This window comes from Carya illinoinensis, chromosome 6 (genome assembly GCF_018687715.1).
Source record: "Carya illinoinensis cultivar Pawnee chromosome 6, C.illinoinensisPawnee_v1, whole genome shotgun sequence".
Classification (NCBI taxonomy): Eukaryota; Viridiplantae; Streptophyta; class Magnoliopsida; order Fagales; family Juglandaceae; genus Carya; species Carya illinoinensis.
This window is the reverse complement of record NC_056757.1, coordinates 6,991,494-7,012,584: the sequence shown is the minus strand read 5'-3', so window position 1 is coordinate 7,012,584 and position 21,091 is coordinate 6,991,494. Positions and strand designations below refer to the sequence as shown.

The 21,091-nt window shown below is 38.4% G+C and overlaps 3 protein-coding genes across 3 annotated transcripts; 2 read left to right on the top strand and 1 right to left on the bottom strand.

Moving 5' to 3' along the window:
* Nucleotides 1–892: 892 nt before the first annotated feature.
* Nucleotides 893–2,733, top strand: LOC122312845 (cytochrome P450 89A2-like). Its single transcript, XM_043127490.1, has one exon. It carries the CDS (start codon nt 931–933, stop codon nt 2,590–2,592), a length of 1,662 nt encoding a protein of 553 aa, XP_042983424.1. The 5' UTR covers nt 893–930; the 3' UTR covers nt 2,593–2,733.
* A 7,056-nt stretch (nt 2,734–9,789) lies between these two features.
* LOC122313052 (J domain-containing protein DDB_G0295729-like) lies at nt 9,790–14,931 on the top strand. The gene is made up of 2 exons (XM_043127761.1): nt 9,790–10,537; nt 13,860–14,931. Exons 1-2 carry the CDS (start codon nt 10,029–10,031, stop codon nt 14,503–14,505), a joined length of 1,155 nt encoding a protein of 384 aa, XP_042983695.1. The 5' UTR covers nt 9,790–10,028; the 3' UTR covers nt 14,506–14,931.
* Nucleotides 14,932–15,764: 833 nt separating this feature from the next.
* LOC122313053 lies at nt 15,765–19,034 on the bottom strand. The gene is made up of 4 exons (XM_043127763.1): nt 18,770–19,034; nt 17,907–18,122; nt 17,725–17,826; nt 15,765–16,787 (listed from the first exon to the last, which is right to left on the bottom strand). The coding sequence occupies exons 2-4, from the start codon at nt 18,085–18,087 to the stop codon at nt 16,048–16,050; spliced, it is 1,023 nt and encodes a 340-aa protein (XP_042983697.1). The 5' UTR covers nt 18,088–18,122; nt 18,770–19,034; the 3' UTR covers nt 15,765–16,047.
* Between the last annotated feature and the right edge of the window lie 2,057 nt (nt 19,035–21,091).

The following is a 21,091-nucleotide window of genomic DNA, read 5'->3' as shown; positions in this document are numbered from 1 at the left end:
AATCTATATTAGAATATTAGTATTAGTATATATGTAATTATTTTTTATGTGATTAAAAGTTATATATAATATAAAATATATTATATATAATATTAATTATAAATAGTTCCGGTCCGGTCCGGTCCAAAACTAACCGAAACCGAAACCGGACCGATTCCGGCCGGTTTTTCATTTATGAAAACCGGTTCCGGACCGAACCGTTCCAAAACCGGCACAACCGGTCCGGTCCGGTTTGGTCCGGGCCGGTTTTCCGGTTTGCCGGTTTTTTTTTACACCCCTAATTGTATCTAACTGTGTTTCATAACAAAAATACTATTGACATTTAGGCCTGATTTAGTTACTAAATGTTAAATTATCTCATCTCATCTCATATCATCTAATCATTACAACTTTTTCAAATTCTCATATAAAATATAATAAATAATTTAACGATTTCAAATTTAAAAAAAAAATTAATATTAAAAAATTATATTATTATAATATTTTATTTAACTTTCAATAAAACATTTTATCTTATTTTATCTAAATTGTATAACAAAAATACTGTTCATATTAAGAGTCTCTGTACATAAACTATTGGTCCCTAACATGGCTTTTTGCCAAGGAAATTAAATCCATATATATGTTCTTTCAGCCATTGACAACCGAGAGCTGTCCACATCAAATTGGTCATTGCACAAAATTTACTCCAAAGTTTAACATTGTTTTACTTTACCCATCATATTAATTTAGAAAAAAAAGACCTACCAGATAATAAATAATAAATTCAAATTTTAAAATTCTTCTTTTTTTTTTTTTATAACAATGTGGCAGCAACGTTGTGCACTTTTTTTTTCTCACCAATGTCGCTGTTTAAGGTCGTTTTACACCTACAGTAACGTCTACGACCTGATCACTCAAATTCTTAAGACCAGTTTTTGCCACGAATCAATGATATGCTCAGCGCTCACCTTTATATTCCATTCCTTCCTCCACATATTTGACCTAAAAATGGAGACCTGGTTCATCATCATCCTCGTCTCCTTCTTTTCGGCTCTTCTCTGCCATCTAATCTTCAAGAAAATCTCTGAAAACGGCCAGCAGCAGCTTCCTCCAGGACCCCTCACCATCCCTGTCTTTGGCAACTTGTTATGGCTCCGCAAGTCCTTCTGTGAGTTCGAGCCCATCCTTCGCAACCTCCACGCCCAGTATGGCCCCATAGTCACACTCCGTATCGGCTTCCGGCCCTACATCTTTGTTGCCGACCGTTCGATCGCCCACCAAGCCCTTGTTCAGAGAGGCGCAGTCTTCGCTGACCGCCCCCCCGCTTTACCCACCGCCAAGATCTTCACCAGCAACCAGCGCAGCATCAACACCGCCTTCTATGGCCAGACATGGCGCCACCTCCGCCGCAATCTTACCTCCGAGATCCTCCACACTTCGCGCGTCAGGTCATACTCTCGTGCACGCTCGTGGGTCTTGGACATCCTCCTCGACCGCCTTATGTCTTACTCTATCAATGAATATTCCGGTAAGGTGGACCTTGTCTGCGTGGTCGACCATTTTCAATACGCCATGTTTTGCCTGTTGGTTCTGATGTGTTTCGGGGACAAGCTCAGCGAGACCCAGATTAAAGAAATCGAAGTTGTCCAGCGTCGCCAGCTTTTGGCCATCGACAGCTATAAACTACTCAATATCTTTCCAAGGATTGGAATGATATTGTTCCGTAAGCGTTGGGACGAGTTGTTCAACCTTCGTAGAGATCAGGAGGCCATCCTAATGCCTTTGATAGAAGTGAGGAAGAGAGTGAAGCAAGAAAGACTAAGCAGGGCAAAAGTTCAGGCCGACGTCCTCTTGGAAGACAAAGATGATGACGAGTTCGTGGTATCGTACGTGGATACGTTGCTGGATTTAGAGTTGCCGGAGGAAAAAAGAAAGCTTGACATGGGCGAAATGGTCAGCTTGTGCTCCGAGTTCCTAAACGCGGGCACAGACACTACGTCCACGGCGTTGCAGTGGATTATGGCAAATATGGTGAAATATCCGCATGTCCAAGAGAGGCTTTACACGGAGATTAAAGGTGTTGTTGGTGTCCGTGATGGTGAGATCAAGAAGGTGAAGGAGGAGGATTTGTATAAGATGTCGTATTTGAAGGCCGTGGTTTTGGAAGGTTTAAGGCGGCACCCACCTGGGCATGCTGTTTTGCCGCATGCGGTGACAGAGGATGTAGTTTTGGAGGGCTACTTGGTGCCCAAGAATGCCAAATTGAATTTCATGGTTGCTGAGATGGGTTGGGACCCCAAGGTTTGGGAGGATCCCATGGCCTTCAAGCCGGAGAGATTCTTGAACGGCAATGATGGCGGAGTGGGGGAAGTACTGTTTGATATAACGGGAAGTAGAGAGATTAAGATGATGCCGTTTGGGGTAGGAAGGAGGATGTGCCCTGCGTCTGGTTTGGCAATGCTTCATTTGGAGTATTTTGTGGCCAATTTGGTATGGAAATTTGAGTGGAAAACTGTGGATGGAGACAAGGACGTTGATTTGTCAGAGAAAGAAGAGTTCACTATAGTGATGAAACATCCATTGAAAGCCCATCTATCTCCGAGGTTTTGATTGGATTATAATGGACGAAAGACAGATTGATTATCTTATGTTATCTTGTAGGGCTTCATAAATCTTTAGGTAAGATATTGTCAGACATAATCTAAGGTCGTATTTATTAATGAATGGATGCCTAGTACTGCTTTTAATTTCTGTCTCTTTCTTTGTATCATATAGACCTATCTCTACGCATTTCTCTTTTTTTAAACAATCTTTGCATTGAAAAAGAAAAAGAAAAAGAAAATAGTAAACACATAGCATATTACGATCGAAGGGATATGATCTGGGGAGCTAAGGGAACATCCAATAATAATAAGTTGCTTCTTGAAAAAGGTCACAGGATGATGATATCAATCGAATGAATATGCTAAAATATAGGAAGCTAAGGCAGAACAAAAAGAGTTATGTTATGTTATTAGTATTAACTTCTTATTTTATATTTATAACACTATGTTTACGTGGTATATTGTCCTTAATTAATAGCTTGATTCTTGTTTTCCTTTTATATAAAATTTAAAGATATTATTAAGTTGTGTGAATGGGATGAAAAGGTAGTAGTTCGTAACTTTCACAAAGAATTACGAAGAATTTGCATGGACAAATAAAATCATGGTTTAAAAAATCGGAATCGAGTTTGAAATCGAAAAATGACCGATTTAATAAATCGGGCAATTCAACAAATAGAATTAGGCAATTTATGGCAGTTTTGAATTGAATATTTCGATATTAATAAAAAGTATTCAAAATCATATTTGATGTAATTCAAGCATGTTATATCATGTATAAAATAGTATAAAATAAAAATTCTTTGACTAGCTTCAATAAAAATATGATATGAATCTAAATAATTTTAATATATAATTTATGTATTTAACCTTAACTGCATACATCTTTTTGTCTTATATAATAAAAAGATAAAGACCATTAAGTTATAAACACATGAAAAATATAGTATTTTATGCACAATCGTAAATTTAATATAAAATACTCATTCATTTTCTTAATTTTTTGTTCAACTAAAAAAAATAAAAAACTACATATTTTATCTTTAAGTTTTTATTGAATAAAATAATAAAGAAGTTAATATATGTTTAATTCTATCATATTTTCGTTAAAAAAATTAAAAGAAAAAACTCAATTGTTAGATAATTTAAGATAAATATAATTTTGAATTGATTGAAATCGAATCAAATTAGTTTAAAATCGAATAGAAAGTTTGACATGATTTTCCCCTCTCTACTCTCTCTCGAAGGCAGAGTAGGGGTTTCTTGCCCTACCCCAGTGTAGGTTTCAAATCGGCCGTTTTCAGTGCCGATCAGCCGATAGAAGTGGTAGAGGGGGGTCCATAGGGATGGACGAGGAGATCCGGGCCAGATATGAGAGATTGTCTCTAACTGCAGCTGAGTCTGCAGAGGTTGTTGTTGAGGAGGACCGAATCGAAGAAGTGAGGGCTCGGGGGGAGAAATGCCTGGTAGTGAGGTTACTGACCGAGAGACACTACAATCAGGAAGCATTCAAGCAGACCATGCGACGAATCTGGCGTCCGAATAGAAGCATCCGGTTCCGAGACCTCAATCCGAATCTGCTGCTAGTGGAGTTCGACGACCCGCGAGATAAGGTACGTGTTCTTACCGATGGCCCTTGGAATTTTGACAAACAACTAGTTTTGACTAAGGAATTTGAGGGGCATTTACAAGTCCATGAAATTTCCCTAACCGAAGCACTTTTCTGGGTCCGGATTCATGACCTACCGTTAATAGCATGTAATGAATATGTGGGTAAGTTGATTGGGGCGTCCCTGGGCAGAGTTGTTGAAGTAGATGTGGACTATGACGATTTAGCGTGGGGTGAATTTATGAGGGTAAGGGTAGCATTGGATGTAACAAAACCACTGATGAGGCGTAAGAGGGTTTCTATAGGTACAGTGAAGGATTGCTGGGTGAGTTTCACCTATGAGAGACTACCGGATTTTTGTTATCAATGTGGGAGGATGGGGCATTCTCAGAGGGACTGTGAGGGACGGAAGAATCGGGATAATGTAGATGAAATCCAACCCTATGGACAATGGTTGAGGGCAGCGGCACCAACAGGATGGGCAGGGAACTCCCGAACCCCTAAACCCAAAACCCATGGCCCAGAACCGTCACCGGGCCCTCCGGATAGTGGGGCGACCCAGTCGGAGGGTATAAGGGAGGAACCAAAGGGAGGGAGAGGAAAGGAAATGGTTGAGAAGAACCAACTTTTCAATGTACCAATCCAAACCGAGTTGACGGGTGGGCAAAGGCCCGACTTAGCAAAAGGGGAAAACCTGATCAAAAGAGTTGATATCGAGGTAGCAGGTAGCTTGGGGATGGAGAAGGATGCGGGGTCTAATCTTCAACCTGTTATAATCCTAGACCATGACTCAACTAGGCATCCTGCTCTATGTCCAGTAATGGAACAGGTCAAGCGTAAGAAGAAGTTTAAAGAAAGGAAGCGGGCAAAGCCCCCCGTGGCAGAAACAGAGAGTACAGGGTTGGGAACAAGGAAAAGGGTAGCCTCCCCTATCGAGCAGGACGATCTGAGGGCTGCGAAAAAGTTTTCCACCGGCTTACCGGAGGATGTGATTGGCAAGGGTGCTGTTATTGGTATGGCGGAGGCTGCGAGACAGCCCCGCCAAACCAAATGAAGCTAATCAGTTGGAACCCTCGTGGGCTTGGGAACCCACGGGGGCTCCGAACCCTTCTTGATTTAATCAAGAAGGAAGCTCCCGATGTAGTCTTCTTACAAGAGACGAAAATGAACTCATGTACAATGGGGGGATATAGAGCCAGGTTAGCTCCTTTCGACTGTTTTGTTGTTGACAGCCTGGGTCGAAGTGGCGGATTGGTTTTGCTATGGAATAAAGATGTGAATTTAAGAGTGCTTAGCTATTCGGATAATCATATTCATGCCCTAATTACGGATAGCACGGATAGTCAAACAAGCTGGTTTCTGACAGGGTTTTACGGTCACCCGGATGCTACTAAACGAAACCAGACCTGGGAATTGATTCGAACAATAGCCCAAACAGTCGATAAGCCTTGGATGGTGTATGGTGATTTTAATGAAATTCTCGACTATAATGAGAAGAGAGGTGGCCGGATGAGACCACATAGTCAGCTGGAAGCATTTAGAAGTGTACTTACCGATTGCCATTTGTTGGATTTGGGATTCTTGGGGCCAGCGTTTACCTGGTGTAATAGAAGAGAGGGTGAGGGCAGAATCTGCGAAAGACTGGACAGGTGCCTAGCAACCTCTAGCTGGGTGGATTGCTTCCCGGAAGCTAGAGTTCAACATGGGTCGGTTTCGTACTCCGATCATATCCCGGTGTGTCTGAACACTTCTGGTTTTCCCAGCTATCACAGAAGGAAAAAGCTGTTTCGTTTTGAAGCCATGTGGGTTGGCCACGAAGAGTGTGAAGAAATCATTAAGGACACATGGGATGTAATGGCTAGTAGAAACAGAATGGACGATGCTATGCAATTGATATTTAAATGTGGGGGCAGCTTAGCCATGTGGAATAAGGAAAAATTTGGCCTGGTTCATAGGCGGCTCAAGGAATCTCAAGAAAAACTGAAGTTATTACAATCAATGGATCCAACTTGGGAGCAAATGGAAGAGCACAATTATGCTAGACAGGAGGTGCAACAGTGGCTAGAAAGAGAGGAACTCATGTGGAAACAAAGGTCAAGAATCCAATGGTTGGGCAGTGGAGATCAAAATACTAAATATTTCCACCAAAAAGCTTCCAGTCGAAAGAGAAGGAATTTTATACAAAAGCTGAAAGATGAAGGGGGCTGTTGGAGAGAAGGAATCCAAAGGGATATGTTAATAAGAAGCTATTTTAACTCCCTTTTCACTGCTTCAGCCGAGAGGGGAGATATGGATATTTTAGATGGCATTGAGACTAGAGTCACGGCTGATATGAATGCTGCCATGAACAGAACCTATGAAGCAGAAGAGGTATGTACAGCATTGAGACAAATGCATCCCAACAAAGCGCCTGGACCGGATGGAATGCCACCGATCTTTTTCCAGAAATATTGGCATATTGTTGGTGGTAAAGTCACTGCAGCAGTGCTGGAAGTACTCAACACAGGTCATTTTCCCTCTGATCTCAACAAAACTCACCTCATTTTAATACCGAAAAATGGTTCCCCTACTTTAGTTTCTGACTTTCGCCCCATTAGTTTGTGTAATGTCATATATAAACTAATAGCGAAAGTTATTACCAATAGAATGAAAGCCATACTGCCATCTATCATTTCGGATACACAAACTGCTTTTGTACCTGGACGCCTCATTACTGATAATATTTTAGTAGCGTACGAGCTGGTCCATTATCTTAAACAAAAGAGGGGGGGAAGGAAGGGTTTTATGTCCTTAAAATTGGACATGTCCAAGGCCTACGATAGGGTAGAGTGGGATTTTCTTGAGTGTATCCTGTCAAAAATAGGTTTTAGCAGTGGAGTGGTGGGTCTTATCATGAAGTGTGTCACCTCAGTCTCCTTCTCCATTTTGGTGAATGGAGTTCCCACGGAACCCATCTACCCTACCCGTGGACTTAGACAAGGGGACCCACTGTCCCCTTACCTTTTTCTCATTTGTACCGAGGCTTTGGTCTGTTTACTAAAAAAAGCTAAGGCGGACAGTTCTGTAAAGGGTGTTAGGATTTGTAGGGGGGCACCAGTTTTGAACCATATGCTCTTTGCGGATGATTCTATAGTGTTCTGTGAGGCCAGCACCACTACTTCAGCTAACATCCAGCAACTTTTGAGGAGATATGAACAAGCATCGGGCCAAATGATTAATAAGCAGAAAACAGCCATGATTTTTAGCTCTAATGTGCCTAACCACTTGAGACAATCCATCATGGCCATGTGGGGGGGAAGCACAACTCAACAATATGAGAAATACTTGGGACTACCCCCCATAGTTGGTAAGGCAAAAACAATTGCATTTGGGGAGATAAAGAGTCGTGTTTGGAGGAGATTACAGAGCTGGAAAGAAAAACTCCTGTCTCAAGGGGGACGGGAAATTCTAGTGAAAGCTGTAGCTTGCTCTATTCCATCTTTTGCCATGAGCTGTTTCAAGCTCCCGGGCAGCTTGTGCGGAGATCTAGAAAAGATGATGGCGAGGTTCTGGTGGGGACAAAGAGATGATGGGCGAAGAATTCATTGGGTTGCATGGAACAAGCTGTGTGTGTCAAAAATGAGAGGCGGAATGGGCTTTAGAGACCTGAAAGGGTTCAATATGGCCCTCTTAGCAAAACAGGCATGGAGGGTGCTGAAACAGGAAGATTCACTGGTCTATAAACTGCTGAAAGCTAGGTACTTCCCAAACTCTTCGTTTTTTGATGCTCAAAGGGGTTTGAACCCTTCGTTTACATGGAGAGGCATCTGGGAAGCTAGGACCTTATTGAAGGAGGGCTGTCAATGGAGAATTGGTAATGGGGCTGGTATTCGCATATGGCAAGACATTTGGGTACCGGGTCACGGGTCTTTAATTATGGAGGACCAGGGTACAGTAAGTAGAGATATTTCAGCAAGGGTGGACTCTCTAATTGATGTTGATTCAGGTTGGTGGAGTGTCTCGAGGGTTAGAGCTCTCTTTATTCCAAGCTTAGCCTCAGATGTTCTGAAAATTCTCTTAAGCCCGGGCGTACATGAAGATACACTGGTGTGGAGGCATGAAAAAAATGGGGTTTATAGTGTTAAGAGTGGGTACAGGTTTCTCACAGCCCAACACAATCTTGGGGGAGCCGAATGCTCCAACACAAGAGAAAAGCATAAATTATGGAAGGCAATTTGGCATATGAAGGCCCCTAACAAAGTTAAAGTTTTTGCATGGAGAGTTATTCAAGAGTGCCTCCCCTCCAAGCAAAACTTGCTGAAAAGGAAAATCATTGAGAATGCAAACTGCCCCTTCTGTAACTTCCCAATTGAGGACTGCACCCATGCTCTAATAAAATGTCTGGATACTAGAAAAGTGTGGCAGCGTTTGATGCCAAATATTTACGAACTAAATGCTGCTAGTACTATTCTAGATGTTGCTCTACAAATGCTGCACAGAGGGGATGAGGGTCTACTAAGTCGATTCTTTCTGATTGCATGGTCACTATGGCATAGGAGAAACAAATGGGCTATTGAGAAGGTAATGCTGGACCCCTTCCAGGTTGCTAATAATGCCATTAATACATTCAAGCCATGCCTTCAAGCTAGGGTGGAACCGAGCTATACAATGCACAAAACAGGTTGCTGGCAGGTACCCCCTCATGGCTTTTATAAACTAAATGTTGATGCTGTACTGTTTTTTGATCTGAAGAAGGCTGGAGTAGGTGGAGTTCTTAGAGACGAAAGGGGGGAGATGGTATTAGCAATGAGCAAGGCGGAACACGAACTGCATGACCCATAATCTGTGGAGCTAGTTGCGATACTAAGAGGCCTTCAATTCATCCTACAGCTGGGTATAAGGAAGATTGTACTGGAAAGCGATAGCCTGTTGATGGTTGAAGCGTTGAAGGCCAATCAAGACTCACTTTCATTGCAAGGCAACATGCTGAAGGAAGTTAAGAATATGATGAACTGTTTTGAAGAGAAGAAGGTGCAACACGTGTGCAGAAGTGGAAATCAGGTGGCCCACACTCTAGCTAAACATGCATGGTCTATCCCGGATGTAGAACTTTGGATGGGATCAGTTCCTGCTTTTTTGTCTCAGGTTTATTGGCTTGATAGCCAGAATGTAAGAGTTGAAAATACTCTATGATCTTTACGGCTTGTTATCAAAAAAAAAATTAGTTTAAAATCAACTTGGATCTGTTTAAATCAGTCAATAAAACCATTTATCGACCAATTTAAAATATTCACTAAAACGATTGAATCAAATTGTTTTTTAATGCCTTATATAAAATTAATTATTGTAAGAATTATAGTTTTCTCAAATCTAAATATATAATATACTATTTATATATAAGATTTATTTATAAAAAAATTATAATATTTAAATTTATTTTATAAATTAAACTGATCATGCTAGACACCTGATCGATAAGCGTAACGCTTTAAATTAACTATCACTTCGATTCATTGAAATTCAAACGTGAGGCAATGTTGAGGTGTGAATCGTGATCTTGGGTGATTGCTCCACGTGGTGCCAAAAATAGAGATGCACACGTCATCAGCTTCACAGACTGTGTGTGAGAGACTGTGTGACGGACCTCCCAAGCACATCTCCCCATGACCTTGTTTTGTATACAGATAGAGAGAGAAAGAAACAGAAAGCCACAGATCTTATTCTACGGACAGAGAAAAGGTTTGCAAATTTTGTTGGTAGATAGGGAAGGAAAAAGTCAGGTTTTGTAAAGGGAAATTTAGGCAAAGACTGCACGGTTTATTACTAGTGTTATTGTTTGTCTGAGACTAGAAGAGATGGAGGAGGCAAAGGCGTTGGCTCAACAACACCAACAGCAGCAGCAGCAGCAGCAACACCAACAGCAGCAGCAGCAGCAGCAACAACAAAAACAACAGCAAATGATGTTGCAACAGCAGCAGCAGCAACAGAAATTCCTGCTTTACCAACAGCTTCAAAAACAACAGCAGCAGCAGCAGCAACAAGCGGCGGCCATTTCTCGTTTCCCGTCAAACATCGACGCGCACCTGCGTCCGATCCGACCTATCAATCTCGCACCAAACCCCAACAATCCTAACGTCCCCATCAACAATATCCCTAATTTGCAACAAAACCCTAACAACCAGGGCCCTCAGCAGCAACAATCGCAACAGCAACAACAGCAACAGCAACAGCAGCAGCCGCAAAATAGGGCGATCAGGCCACCCGTAAACCAGACGGAGTTCCAAATGGCGTACCAGGACGCCTGGAGAGTGTGCCACCCGGACTTCAAGCGCCCCTTCGCTTCACTCGAAGACGCCTGCGAAAGGTTCTTTCTTTTTTTTTTTTTTTTTTTTGAAGGGTTTATGTGCTTTCGGTTAATTGATTTTGTGAAATGTGAAATTGTGCGACTTTCTTTGTGTTGCTTCGAATTTTGTGAGAATGAGTTAACTGGGTTTTGCATTTACTTGGAGAGAATTTTAATTGCTCTATATTCTTTGTTTCAGTGTGATAATATTTTTTGCCACAATTGGGTGATTTTGTTGTATACTCTCATTCCGAATGGTGGAAGAGAATTAGAGTAATTTGCACACTAATGAACGATTTCTGGCTGAGAGATATACATACCTACGTACAAACTTAATTGTTTTGTGAATATGTGCGAATTTGTCGGACTGCTCTCTTGTATTAGATTCCTGGTACTGACTAATTATTAGATAGCCCCAAATTACGGACACATGGAACTTCCTTCCACCACAGAATGCAATGTCAATTAAAATTGGTGCTTATGTAAGGAATTTATTTATCACGTCATCCATGCTCTGAAGGTACCAAATGGTACTTTGTGCTTATCTTGACATGTGAGCATTGGGTCTGCTGAATGTTTTGCCTGGCATGATTTAAATGGGTTACTGGAGATTTCAATGTATCTTGCAGCTAGGGAATTCTCTCTGTTGTTGGATTTTCTATATGGTGAATAGCCGGAGATATGTTGCTTCCATTCTTTTCTGATAAGTAGATCTGTTGTTTCCATAATAGAGACAGAAACAGAGTAGTTGCATTTTGCTTAAAGTAGCCAAGATATTATGTTTCCCATTCTTGGGTCGGTGAGTACAACAATTTACACATATGAGGACGAAACAAAATTCATATTATCTGACATAGGCCACTTCAGCATGAATGAAGATTGAGTGTGGTTTGCTTCAATTTCATGTTGATACCTGTGGCAGAGTGAGAATTGGAAAGCTTTGTGAACGTGTTGTCCCAAATATGTGAGGAAAATTTAGATACAAACTGAATTATAATTTTGGTGCTCGGAGAAATGTGCCATATGATGTTGAACTGTTTGTTTTGTTTTGGACTGCACAACCTTGTCATCTATACTCCTATATGATATATGTGTTGGTTTGATTTGTTACTATGATTAAGCAAAAAGAAAATACACAAAGAAATAGTAAAGCAGAAAATGCAAAAAGCAATTGCCATTTTGTTGCTTGAATTGGGAAGATGGGATTAGTTTCTTAAGTTTTCATTTGGAACACTTGGTGGTGCAGCTGGAATTAATAGTTAACAGCTAACATGTGCACATTGGTGTGACAAACTTGTGCCAAATAATGGGTATAACAATGTCAACAACGGCATTGATTTCCTATTATAAAGTGAACTAAAGAATTTTTCTTGTTTCTTTTCCTCTGAGGAATGTGCATGAATGTTTGTGTTTTCTCTTGGTATTTCAGTCTATAACACTGTTGTCAGATTGGGGATTTTTTTTTCTTCAATTTTGAATGGACTAAAGTTACTACCTTTTGTCCTAATTTTTCTCTACATGATGTTGTGCTTGTGAAGCTGGCTGAATGACGTGAAAATTATGTGGTAACACATTTGAAAGATTGTAAATGCTGTACAATTAATGTGTTTCGTTCTGGAGTAGCAAGTCAAGTGCCCTACTCGATATGGTTTTCCCTCTAACTCAATTCAGGGGCCTGGTTTTCTCCTTTTGAGCATATTTCGTTTGATTTTATTGGGAAGAGTTTTTGTGACCCTTTGCATGGTTGTTCTATATATATATATATATATATATATATTTTCTCTCAATGAGACTTCCACACTATTTTTTGCAATTATAGATGCATCTAGTGTAAAGGCTCATGTATAAATTGCACCATTTTCTTCGTGGGTGCAAGAGTTTTTCGTTTAAATTAGGTTTAATCATGGATTTTGGAATTGTAAGATTGTTCATGATTATTTCTCATGTCGTATTATATACTTCCAGAATCCAAATAGAGGATTCATGACATACTAATGTGAATTTTATAATTTCATGCATATGAACTTTTGGAAGGCTTTCTACCGTCAAAAGCTAACATATCCCTAATTGGTGTATTCACATGTATACTTCTGGTGTACTTGGGCTATGCCTATTTTTATATCAATAAAATATCTTCTTACTTATTAGGAAGAAAAAAAAAAAAAAAAAAGAAGAGCTGACATATCCCTGGGGCAATTTTATTTTAATTTATTCTAATTTGAAGCTATGTTTGTTTATTAGTTGAACACTGATAGTAACTAGAAGTATAGATGAGAGACTAGATATATCTGTCATTGTCAGTCTGAACTTCCATATATTAGGAATTTGTGCTGAAAAAAAAAAACCTGTGGGGGCTTCATTGGTCAATTAAATATGTCCTTCATCTTCCATTGCTACCCTTGGTGTTTCTAGTTGCTCTACTGAAACTGGCAATAATCATTATGCGGCCTTGGTTTTTTATGACGAATTAGGTACCTTGAGGTAGATACTTAAGGAGAAACCAATGTATGGAAAACTATATCTTTGTTGCAACAAACATAGAAAGCTATATGGCAAAGCTAATGCGCGACAAGACTGCTGTCCTTGTTGATATATCATATAAATAATATGAGTGGTTTTCTTTTTGAAATGCAAGTTATCCAAAGTAAGGTATCCAGACTCTCTCGGTACTATTTTAGTCATATTTTGTTCAGTTAATGGAAAAGAACATTTTATCAGATGCATATATATAATATTTCCACCACATAAATATCGCATCAGTCATCATAAGCATGCTCTCATTTTATTAATAGTTATGAGTGAGATTGGAAAAATAAAAATAAAAACATTGCCTGCTTAAAGTCCATTGTGTAGGTTAATGTATTTCGGTGCTTTTTGATAGATGGCATTAAAACTGCGTCATATAAGTAACTTAGACAGCCACATATTTTGTTTTCTGGACACATATCTGCTTGCCTGGAGAACACAATCACCTCCTATACATTCTTATTGTATATATTCCATTTCTTCCTTTTGGTTTATCATGATAGGTTGCGGTCATGTCTCAAGAAGATACTTTCTTAAACTATTTTTTCTTGGATGGGCATATAAATGAACTTTAAGGGGGGAAGTTGCGAGGCAATAACTTAGTCTCTTTTTGGCAAAGCTGAAGAGATGCAGGATTAAGATACACGGCCTGCGGTTAAAGTTGGCACACTCCAAAAAGATGGGGCATGCTTCTCATATGAATCATTCCAAATGAGGAAGTTATAAACTGGATATCAAGCATTGTGTTTTTTTAATCATTTGAATTTGTTTAAATCCATACGATATCTTATTCCCAGCTTTCTTAAAATCTATGCAGATTGCTACCTTATCATGTGGTGGCAGACTATGAAGCAGAAGAGGATGATAAGATCCTCGATTCTGACACCACAGGCCAGATGCCCTCTCGATCCCAACAGTGGGATCATAACATTGCTGCCAAAGTTGCAGAGTTCACAGCAACATTTGAGAAGCAGGCCCTTGCCTTCAACATAATATCCCGTAAACGAGCTTTGGGGGAATTTCGATCTGAGGAGAGATTGATGATTGAGCAGGCTCTTCTCCAAGAGGAGAAGCGAGCCATCCTGGAAGTAAAAGCAGAGATAGAATCCAGAGAGAAGGCTGGTCGTGAGGCTCATGAAGCTAAATTGCGAATGGCAGCCATGGTTCAGGCAGAGCAAGTGAGAGCTGAATCACAGGCTCATGCAGAAATGATGGCTCGAGGTGCAATACGAGCAAGTGCACTTGGGTCCCAGGGCAATGACGTCGCAATTGGTCATGACATGGGGGAGCATGAGCAAGGTGGTAATGTAGATGAGATGATGAATGGATGGGGAAACAATAATCAGAGGGATGAGAAGGAACCATCTGAAGATTTCTTGAACGATGAAGAGACTGAAAATGGAGAAGCAGGCATGCAAGATGGGTGGAGAGAAGTTGGGGAATTTGATTTGAATTCTAGATGAACCTTGACTGGGTAGTATGGAAATCACTGCAACATGCATTAACCTTTGAAGGAAAAGTGTATTCGCTATACGTAAAGTTACTTGGGCGTGAAGTCGCTGCTCAATCATGGTAGTTGATATATGGTGATATATTCAGAGGAATGCAACATCGAAATCTGCTGCTCACAGAGGTGAAAAGAGGGCTTTTTGGTTGGGGGTGGATGTGGTGGCGCAAAGAAAGGTTGCTATGTGAGATGATGTTTATCTGAGTAGGTTGGAAGATGATCGCATCCATGGCTTGGTCTAGTAAAGCTAAATCATAGTGCCACGTATACTTTGGTACTATGAGAAAAATGTTTTCCTTTTTCGTCCTAATTTTATCTTATGTTGACAAAACTGCTTGTGGGTTGCAATTTTAAACATGGTGTTGAGATTTGTTCGGCAAAAGCACCCATTACAAAAATTCATTACTGAAACCATCTGTTTGCAGGTAAAAAGTATTTCTTCCCTTTTGTGGGATTCCCTCGGCAACTCCGAGGAGGCAACCGCACATACATTTCCGGCAAAACCAAACCACAATCAATTTCCAGGATACAATTAATATCGTAGTCTTTAAAATGAACAATGCTCATTTATTTTTCATGACCTGAAAAATATAATGAATGAGTATGGACCAACCTTTAACCGATGTCTTTGGAGGTCCTGATAGAGATTAGATGATCTTGACGCAGCTCTGCCAATCTCTCCCTTTTCTATTTTGGAGGGTTGACCGATCTTTATCGCTGTTGGTATTCTTTTGGAAAAGTTATTAACAGTCGTTTGTTTCCCTTTTAGTGATGTACAAAGAAAGATAAATTTTGAGAAAAAATATTTGCAACTGTGAATTGTTCATATAGAACAAAATTATATCACATTGCATATAAAAATATATAGCAAATATAAAAAAATATAAAGATATTGCAAATTTATTGATAGTTTAAGGAAATATTTAAAAAGAATAAAAAAATTTATGTAAATGATATGAAGAAAAAATAGATAAATTGATGTAAAAGTTATTAACTAAATAGAAAATGAATTTTGATGGTGTATTATAGAAAACAAGACAGAAAATAATCAAGTAAATAATCAGCTTGTTATCAATAGGCCGTGATCTTTAAAAATTGTTTACACCCAAGGGTTTGAATCTTGCATTACCATCAAGACCATGAATGAATGATGTTATTTAGCAGCTGGTAGTCGATTCTCACAGTTTATGATATGCATTATAAAATGTGTATCAGTAAGATGGAAAATGTTCTTTTTTTGCTTTTAACAAAGATGACACACAACTCTCCAAGGAAAATAATTACGTGTTATCTACATAGACAGCAAACATTTCTCAAGAAACAGATGGTCCACTCTCAATCATCCACTTGCACACATGCACCACCAGAAATACAAAACCAAAAACTTTAGCCAAACCAGATTTGGAGAGAGAGAGAGAGAGAGAGAAATCGAAGCTTTCAAATTTTTGGAGCCTGAAATGATGAAGTTTAAAAAGGCAAGAATGGACAAACTAAGCACCTACAAAATATTGGGAACCTGAGAATCCAATCTCTGCTGCAACTCCTTCATCTTCATGGAAAGCTCGGCCTTCTGCTCCTTGTAGCTCTGAAGCAAATATTCCTTTCCTTCAATCACTTCCTTCAACTCTCCCACTTCCCTCTTGAGCATCTCAATCCTCTCCCCACCTCCTCTTCCTTTTTCTGGCTTGTCAAAATTGCTCTTCCTATCAATATACCCATTTGCATGGCCATTTATTGTCTCAGATGGCCAAGCTGTTACTGTGGAGGGCTTGTCATTGGGGCCCACATGTGCCACACAATGATCTGCAATTGCCTTCCTCAGCCTCTGGATTTCTCTCTCAGAATCAAACAAGTCTCCGTTTGTGGCATCAAGCTGTGACTGCAAATGTGTAGAATGTGCTAGCTGAGCATTCAGTGAATTCTGCAACTCCATAATCTGGTCCTGCATCTCCAGTATCATATCATCTCTTCTCTTCAACTGCTGTCTCAATTTATGTATTACTTCCCGCTTGCTGAAGATATCAGAGCCAGATTCCGAGACACTTGGAGAGTCTGAGCAGTTTGAATGGTGGAAAGGCTTTGGAGGCATTTCAAGACGATCAGGAGAAGATGACCAAATAACACCATTATCCTTGTTAAATTCGGGAGTAGGAAGTGTGATCAAAGGAAGAGCTCCATCAGATTCACTCAGCATCTGACCATTGGGCGGGCACTTTATCTTCATCATGCCTTCAGTTCCTGTCAAATAAACGAGATTCTAAGCTTAGAATTTTACAAATTCCATTAGAATGTGTGACTTTACTCTCAAACAGTCCAGATAAGTGAAATTTTGGCAATGTAGGGCTAGAAGAAGGGTAACAGACTAAGAGAAAAAAAGGTGATGTTGTCCTCCACCCCAACTCGTGGCATCAATTGGGCCAAACAACATTGACTGATACTGGAAGGAAATTTGAGCACTGAAGTTTGGCAGGTCACATAGAAATTAAACCAGAGAGGTATTGAGAGGAAGACACAATCAATTCTACAGGAGTCTCATGACCACTCCCTTTCTTCTTGTGCTTTCCAGCTCTTGTTTTCTCAGGTTTCTCAGGGGTTTTGTTTTCATGCAAATAATTTGAAAAAAAAAAAAAAAGAAACAACAACAAAAATTACAATACAAGATTGCACGTCTCTGTATATTAACAATTCCAGAAAAGGAGACCCACCTTATTACATCCATTTTCTAATTGTCATGTAAAACACACACATGGTGAAAAGCTACAAACTCTTTCATTTGTTGGCTACTCAAATAAAAAGACAGCTGCTCTCGTGGGTGGGGATTTGACTACCAGACAAAAAGTCTATCAACGGTGCAGAGCCATAGTTATCCATTCATTTCTAATCATTTTCTCCTCTGAATTAAATGGTTCTATCTTTATCAGTCTTACCACACATCCAAAATGAAAAAAGATCACGCCCGGTAAGCTAACACCATTATTCTATATACAGATACCAGGACATTGTAATAAGACCTTATCAAGCTGCAAATCAAAATGCAGGCAATTAGCAGATTATGACCACTAACAGAAGTTTGATATCAAACTTTTTTTTTTTTTTTGATAAATAAACAAGTTTGATATCAAACTTAAAACTTATCTTTAATCTTCATAAAGTTGAAAATATAACTAAATCACACCTAAAATGCAATTGAAGCAGTCATCATCTTCTCGTGTAAAGGAATACACATTCGAGTGCAGACGGGAACTAGGCTTCCTTCGATTGGAGGGTTTCCCATTTTCTGAATAGTAAACAACTTTCACAGTCAGGAGCAAGCAAATCTCAAAGGACAATTTGCAATTGGTATACATATTACACGACCTTTTGAACTAATTCTAGCATTTTCTTGCTGCTTTGTGTTGAGTGCCTGCTTCAGCCTGTAACCAAGGCGAATTGACAATGTACTTAACAAGGCACCAGCAGCAATGAGAATCCAATTTGGCCTTTCACCCTGAAAATTTCTTGACTGAGCTCTGGATACCCCATCTGGCTTTGGTTTCATTTGGAGGGAAGAATTCAGAATCGTCAAAAGATGACCTACATTGACAATGCACCAAAATTCTAAATCATCAAAGCATGAGCTCATTTCTTCTTTATATATATTGAGAGCAAAGCGAATTTAAACATATATTTAGTGTAAAGGCAAATTTGGTCTCACGCATATATTTAGTTCATCATAGTTATCCCACCTCTTCAACTATACATTGTTTCATTCATCTAAAGAAAGATATCCTCACGCAGACATACATATCTAAAGTTACTTATCAAAAAAATATATATCTACAATTATATGTCCTATTGAAGAGGAATGAATCCACATTAGGCATGGCAAATTTTTTTGAGGCACTTCACCGAACGAAAACCAACGAATCATGTTCTACATTTGAACTAAATCTCATACTCCCTGCACAAAGAAAACAAAAGAAAAAACAGAGAAAATCGCACGCAATCCAATCAATTATGTTATAAAAAAATTAATAAAATAATAAAATAATAAAAAAAGGTGATAGGTTCCACGATTCACGTGCTTCCAACAAAACCTAAAACCAAAAAAGTAATAGTAATAATAATAAAATTAAAATTAAAGATGAAGGACAAATCAGAAACTGCATCAACCAATGGCAAGCAAAAACACGAAGTGATTAAAAATTAAAAATAAAAGTCCAGAGCGGAAAGAAACGGACCTCATCCAATGATAGATTAGGGTTTGTGATTCTCTCTGTCTATCCGACTTTTTCTCTACTAAGAAACTCCGTCGTCTTCACTCCTTCTGTCTTTCCCTCTCTCTACCTGAAATACAAAGTAAAGAAGCAGAGGGGAGAGGGTGGGCTTGCGAGTGAGGGAGGGTTTTCACTTTATGAAGTGGCGGCTTTTGGTTGTCACAAAATCGATTTTCCGTTGCGAGAAAAATCTTTTATCATTGCCACCTCCTGGGAGTGCTGTAGTTGTACTGAGTTTTCAACTAAATATCGATATTTTTATTTTAAGACATTGATAGATCTACGTTATAAAAGAATATTAATATTTACAGTTTTTGGGTGTGGAAAAAGATATTTACACTTATTTTTTTAAAAAAGTTAATTTAGAATTTCTATAAAAAAATATTTTTTATAGTAATTTTTTTTTTTTTTTCAAAAAGTATACCATAAGATTTAGATAAATGTTACACAATCCCCGCACCACGCAATAACATATAATTAGTTATTTTTATTATTCTATTTAAATATATATATTTACACGTCAATATATATATGTTTAAATAAAAATAATAAATTACATATTGATGTGTAATATAGATGACACTAAATAGAATTTTTTCCAAATACTAACATGATAGCATCACACTTTTAGAAAAGTTTAAGTTGCTAACATGTCCTTACCGTATTAGTAGGTGTAAAGTTTGGAAAACCACTACAGCCGATGTGAAGGTTTTCTTAAAGAGAAATACTTTAATCACAAATAAATTATATAAAAGTAGATTTATAAGCTGAGGCGGATTAATATAATATGTTAGATTGTTATCTTTAATATAAAATAAATCTAACGTATCAAGTAAAATTATGTCAATTTATGAATTTATTTTTATATAATCTCTTTATATTTATAACAGTTTTCTTAAATGACAATTAGACACAAATGTAATAAAAGGATTGGAGTGACGCATAAGAGAAAATTGGATTTGCAATAAAGTCACAAATATCGTAAAAATAATTATTTATTGAACAACGAATAATTTAAATATATGGAATGGTGTCATATCTCAGTGACCTATATGACTTTTGACCAAAATAAATGATTCCCCGACCTAGATTCGAAACTGCATTGCATGTGACTAGTCAGCATCATACAAATAACTCATTTTAATGTGGTTCTCTTATTCAATATCTGGTTATTTGTTTCTTTTTAAAAAAAAAAAAGAAAAAAAAAATAGACCTAGCACTCCTTTATCATGTAGGAACCAATCATCACGTGGAAGTAAGTGCATATCAGACATCCACAACTCTTTGGAAAAAGGAAATACAGTTACAATTTTGAATTTCTGAATCATGCCGTCATGTAACTAGTTTTAAAATGACGAGTGCGGCACCAACATTTTCCCACAGTCAATGATATAGGACAGATGAACTACTTACATTTTTTTTTTTTTTTTATCTATATCGGTATGATTTTTCCAAAAAAGAAATGGTATTTTTACAAATCATGAGCATTTTTTTAAAAAATAGATAAATTTAAGATTCTATTTTTCTTTTAAAAAAAGAGTGCAGAGCCTGCACATCCTATAACCCTCTATCCGAGGATGAGTTTGCTCAAAAACAAAACTTGACTCTAAACTCTGAATTAGGAACCCAGTAAACAACTTATAACAGGAAGGGACTCCAAAGGCCAGAAGGACCAGCAGCAGATTTCTTTCGTAGCCATGATCCGAGTTCCCTCCAAACACCCTGCCAACTTGTCTAGCAACAATCAATTGCAGACTTGGCATTACATGTGAGCATGCATGTGAAGCAATTGAATTCAATTACTTTTGAGGAAAATTTATAAACCCGTTTGAATTTAGAGTTTATCTCAACTCATTTTATATTATCTTATCTAATTATTACAATTTTTTTAAATTTCCATACAAAATATAATAAACAATTCAACTTTTTCAAATCTCAAAATAATAATAATATTAAAAAATAATATTTTATTCAACTTTCAATTTTCATCTCAGCTCAACTCATCTCAACTCACTATTCAAACCTCATCAAAATCATCCACTCTTATGGCATTTGAAGGATTCAAGGTAAGCAAAATGATAAAGAGTAGGCAACAATTGCTTGCTGAGATAATTAAGTTGATTCTTGATTTTCTTAAAAGAACCACTCTGTCCAACTTCCATTTCATTATGAACTACGAATTATGAAAGGGGCAGCACAAGTCATCATTCAAAATGGTTGGCCAGTGTAAGTCATTCTTCACTGTAGTTGTCTCTTAAAAACAAAAGCTGGACAGCTATACAGACA

What these genes read in the sequence shown, in the direction of transcription:
- LOC122313053 (XM_043127763.1), bottom strand. Translation starts at nt 18,087, where the DNA reads ATGAAACCAAAGCCAGATGGGGTATCCAGAGCTCAGTCAAGAAATTTT. An exon ending in TGCTAGAATTAGTTCAAAAG is followed by an intron (nt 17,827 to 17,906) that starts GTCGTGTAATAT and finishes TTTACTATTCAG; the next exon opens with AAAATGGGAAACCCTCCAAT. An exon ending in CTGCTTCAATTGCATTTTAG is followed by an intron (nt 16,788 to 17,724) that starts GTGTGATTTAGT and finishes TTTATTTGACAG; the next exon opens with GAACTGAAGGCATGATGAAG.
- LOC122312845 (XM_043127490.1), top strand. Translation starts at nt 931, where the DNA reads ATGATATGCTCAGCGCTCACCTTTATATTCCATTCCTTCCTCCACATA.
- LOC122313052 (XM_043127761.1), top strand. Translation starts at nt 10,029, where the DNA reads ATGGAGGAGGCAAAGGCGTTGGCTCAACAACACCAACAGCAGCAGCAG. An exon ending in CTCGAAGACGCCTGCGAAAG is followed by an intron (nt 10,538 to 13,859) that starts GTTCTTTCTTTT and finishes AAATCTATGCAG; the next exon opens with ATTGCTACCTTATCATGTGG.